This window comes from Syzygium oleosum, unplaced genomic scaffold, assembly GCF_021117445.2.
Source record: "Syzygium oleosum isolate NSW1041296 unplaced genomic scaffold, Sole_v2.1 Sole_v2.14, whole genome shotgun sequence".
Lineage (NCBI taxonomy): Eukaryota > Viridiplantae > Streptophyta > Magnoliopsida > Myrtales > Myrtaceae > Syzygium > Syzygium oleosum.
Window position 1 is genome coordinate 8830643 of NW_026607498.1, and position 4625 is coordinate 8835267.

General features: G+C 38.7%; 1 protein-coding gene across 1 annotated transcript; it reads right to left on the minus strand.

Annotated features, from left to right (window-relative positions):
• Positions 1-2388: 2388 nt before the first annotated feature.
• LOC130139840 (uncharacterized) lies at positions 2389-3260 on the minus strand. The gene has a single exon (XM_056317600.1). The coding sequence runs from the start codon at positions 3151-3153 to the stop codon at positions 2563-2565; it is 591 nt and encodes a 196-aa protein (XP_056173575.1). The 5' UTR covers positions 3154-3260; the 3' UTR covers positions 2389-2562.
• Between the last annotated feature and the right edge of the window lie 1365 nt (positions 3261-4625).

A 4625-nucleotide genomic window follows, 5' to 3' on the forward strand; every position in this document is an offset into this window, starting at 1 on the left:
TTATAACGTTCATCATTTTAACAATTACCACTTGTTTTATAACGGTTTTTTAACGGCTCTCTCTTTTGTTTGAATATAAAATTAAAATTCAAACCACAATCCTTTCAGATATACCGAATATAAAAGAAAATTTTCCTTTTCTTCTCATATCTTTCTTGTCTTTGCTAAGTTATATATAAATGTTGTTCTCGTTCCTTCTTTTATTCTGTGTGGAATAAAGAAAAAGGTCTATTGTATCCTGAGAGGATAGCTGTTAAAACTTATTGTGCCGAGTTTTGTATTCTGAGGGGCGAAATTATTGTTAAGGACCGTGCTTGCACGCTTAAGATGATTTGATCTTATTTTCTCATCTTTTTCAATAGATTTCCAACAATTCTTAATTTTCATATTAGTTAATATTTTTTTAACAATCTTAAGGATAATTGCCTTATGGATTCTCAAATTGGAACTCTGTTGCTACCACTGCTGTTGGAATTGAACAAAGACTTGGAGATGGTGAAGAACAAGTATTACATATTCGTGGGCGGTTTATGGTGGCAATTACGAGATATCTCAAGAAAAGTTGGATCCCTTCGGCTCGACTATGCTTCCTCCTCTGTGGAAATTGGAGACCACTTTGTCTTCTTCGTTTAGGCTTGTCGTCACCTAATTTGCACTATCATTGCGTCACCATATTAGCCGTTGCAACTTCATCATCATTATGGAGTAGCACTGGATCAACTCCTACCGCCATAGAGTGACAAATCTCTGCGGCGGTTCCATCTTCAATGGTTCTTGAACTCATTATATCCGGTTGAAGCTTCTTTAGATCTGTCGTAATCGAAGTTCAATCAAACTACAGATCTTCATTCTCTGCTCCTTATCTGATCATTGCTATAGAATTAGAGCTAAGTCCTTTCTCTTTCTCTCTTCTCTATTTCCGATTTCTCATTTAGTCAATTGCACTGATCTACTCAGTCTTTTCCAGAATTTCCAAAGGCTTCTTCATCGACTTCCATTTTCCATCACCTTTTGGACGCTATTCGCCTAATTTCACTCTTTTAAAACAAATTTACAAATTTGGCCTTTAATGGATTGAAATTTAATTTAAGTGAAAGAATTAAAGGCCAAAATTTTTGCTGATTATTTTTTATTGGCAACAAGAGTATCAAGGTATGTGCAAATGCTTAAATACATAAATAAATGACCATATGAAGACTTCACACAAAGCGTGACTTCAATGGAAAAAGCTATGAGTTATATGATGAATCTGACCAAAATAAAATTCCGTAAGGAAAAAATTAAATTTGTAGACGATAAGGGGGCATATGACAACCCTTGATTATCTAATTTATATTAGTCGACTAATCAATAAATCATTTAATTCTTTTAAAAGGGGCATATGTTGACCCTAGAAAATGTCCAAGTATTCGGTTGACAATCTTAGATGCAACTGATAAAGAAGTGGAGGGAACATAAATGACAAATAGTGAAGTCGATAATCTTGGATGCAATCGTCAAAGATGTAATTGTCAAAGTGGTCGAGTTGATATAACCGCCAGTGTAGAGGAGCCGATGAAACAGTCAAGTAATCGGAAAGTAAATTTACTTCAGTTAGAGGACTAGTATCACAAGCAGAAATAGAAGGTGGCTTGGCTGGTCCCAAACGTTTGGGACCATTAAATTTGTTGATTTACTTATCGATCCAGATACTTGGAAAGGTTTTCATCAGCAACTTTTCCACAAAACAGATAAATCAATACTTAATTTTGAGTTATCATGACAAAAGTCACTAACCATGTGGACAAGCTACTAATTACCGATAGAGTTCAAACTTATCTTCTCTTACGATAACTTAGAAATCAAATAACACAATTGCTATTTGCGTTGATGGGCATATGCTTACTTTTTAATACTAATCACGTCTGTGAGTTGATTATGAGTGACAGGCTAAATGTTATTTTGTACGAAAATTACTATTCTAGACAACTAAATTACTAATAATTGATGCGTACATACCTTTCCTAAGGGTCAAATGCTTACTAACCATCCGAAAAAGACTAACAAAAATTGCCTGATATATTGCTACTTGCTTTTCTTTATACAAAAGGGTTCTCGAATACACTGAGGAGTTACTGAACACGAGTGAATCGGTTAGTAATTTTCCATGGAGAAAAGTTTTTTCACCTTTTTAATAGATAGTCCGTAACTTTTTATATGAAAGAGGTAATTAAGTGGAAAGAACTGGCGAAGTTTATTAGTTGAATGTTTACATCTTTTGACTGGAGTCACACCTACTTATAATGTTAGGAGCTCCGTGTCATCGTATTAATAGAAGGTGGCTTGGCCGGTCCCGTTCCTCATTATATAGAAAAAAACGAGCCAAGAGTTCAGGAAGCTAAGAAGAAATAGAAAATAAGAGGCTCATATCCTCAATTCAACAATAAGTACGTGAAATTTCAACATAAGGAAGGTGATAACAAATGACAAAAGAATAGGTAGAATTGCAAATCTTATCTAATCCACAAAATGTTTGTGACAAAGCACAAGCCGTCTAACGAAGAATCACACGCTCTTGCATCCTCATTTACATGTCAAGGACTGGACTGCCTTGGTTGATGTATCAATGGCCATGGTGCAATTCATTTGGGAGGTCTTCGTCTTCTTGAACATGAACATGACCGTCACCTTCCCTTTGAGCTCGCCTTGGCTGTTCAATGTTATGATCCCCGAACTCAACTCGTTCCCAAGATTCGATGTGCTCGGCAAATTCGCAGAGCTCAATGTCACACTCACATCAATCTTCTTGGTGGACTTGAAGTTGGCCTTGCTCTTGGGAATGATCGCTTGTCCCACTTGGACGCCTCCATAGGTGAAGCTAACAGTAGAAGCATCATACTTGAAGGGACCCCAGTTGGTGTTCTTGACCCGGATCGGAGCGATGAAGCTCATGTCGAACGAGGGCGAGGCCTGCGTCCCGACATTCAAGGTTTGGACGTCGAACTCGCCGACCCTGAACTTGGGGGACTTGAACTTCATGATGACCAGGACGAAGAAGAGGGCTTGGACTACCTGTAAGATGATGAAGGCGATGATGCCGATCGTCCACTTCATCCTGTTCTTGCGCTTCGCCTCCTCGTCCATGTAGTGCAGCGATTCATTGTCCTTCGACATTGTCTCTTCTGAACTGATGGAAGTTTTCTGTTTCTTCCTTGTTGTGTGATCTCAGCTGGGTGTTTTCTCAACGAATTTGGAGAAGCTGTGAGGATCGATTGTATCGAGGAGGTGGGTTTTATATAGATTATGGCGCGTACCCAAGACGAGTTATTATGACCAAATGCTCTCTCCACACGCCAAAAGCACCCAATGTTGAAAATTCTAACGTTCTAGACGAACGTGATTTTATACGTGGATTCCTTTTTCTCTAATATGAAATGGAATTATATATTGTCGAAAATTAGAAGCTTCATTTATTGTGCGGTCTCAACCACAACGCTGAAGCAAACCTCCGGAGGTACAAACGGACAAACGCAGGTGGAGAAAGCTTGAGTTTATTGACTTTTCAAACGTTCAGGATGTTTGAGCACTCTAAGTTTTCGTCACCGTGGCAAAGGGAACAGTTAACTCCGTGTTTTCGTTGATTATGATAAGATAATCTTCGTTGATCTCAAGTTAAATAATACTTAGTTGAGGTCCGCCAATGCCGGCCGTACCCGCGTGACGATTGTTACTATAATTTGAATTGTTTAATTAGTTAGTTTAGTTGTTGACCTTTGTCTTAACCCCAAACATGAATGTTCGGATTCTTCCATTGATGCAGCCTGGTGTAGGCTACTCGAACGTTAGGATCGAGAGAGTGACTTGCACACGTGGAACAGGACGAACAATAATTACAGTCCTGCGCAAACTCGGGAAAATGGATGTAACTTCGTCGATACATATCGGAATGACCTGATTCCAAATCCAAATGAACAAAGACTTCTGGATTAACAATTTCTCTGTTTTGAGTTTTCTCAAATAAGCACTATAGGAAGGACGAAATTGGGGTGGAAGTGGACGGATGTAAATGGACAGAACAAAGAAAAGATAGAACTTCGTTGGTTGCTCTTCCAGGCCTCCAAGGAAGTGTATAGGGCACCGATTCTTCTAGATCGATGACTGCAACTCTTCAAGGATGCAGATTTGAAAACCTACGACTCTTCAAGGACGGAGTGAAAACTCTTCTAGGTTTTCAGGGGTATGAACTCTTCAAGATTCAAGATAATTGCTTGATGCAAAATTTTCATTGATCAAATTCGTCTGTCGAATACATAAAGTAGATGGTCTTTTATAGCCAAAGAAAAACAAATGAAAAGACTCAAGCAAATGAAGAGACTAAATAGCATTAAAGACCCTAGAAGGCATAAAACATTAAAGAACTTAGAAACTAGAAACTAGATAAATGCCCAACGTCTTCTTGATCATCCCAAAGTATCTTTTAGGCTTCCAATGTATAGGGAAAGACAAGGACTTTATTGTGGCATGGACTCGCGGATGAGACTCTTGGTCTTTGAATTGCGTCCCTTCAATATCTTCAAGACTGGTCGAGCGACTTGTCGAGCTCGGATGCGGGCTGATCTCCTTGGTCGAGTGAGCTCGTCTTCGAT

Excerpts from the sequence above, each read along its gene's own strand:
- LOC130139840 (XM_056317600.1), bottom strand. The coding sequence starts at position 3,153 with ATGTCGAAGGACAATGAATCGCTGCACTACATGGACGAGGAGGCGAAG.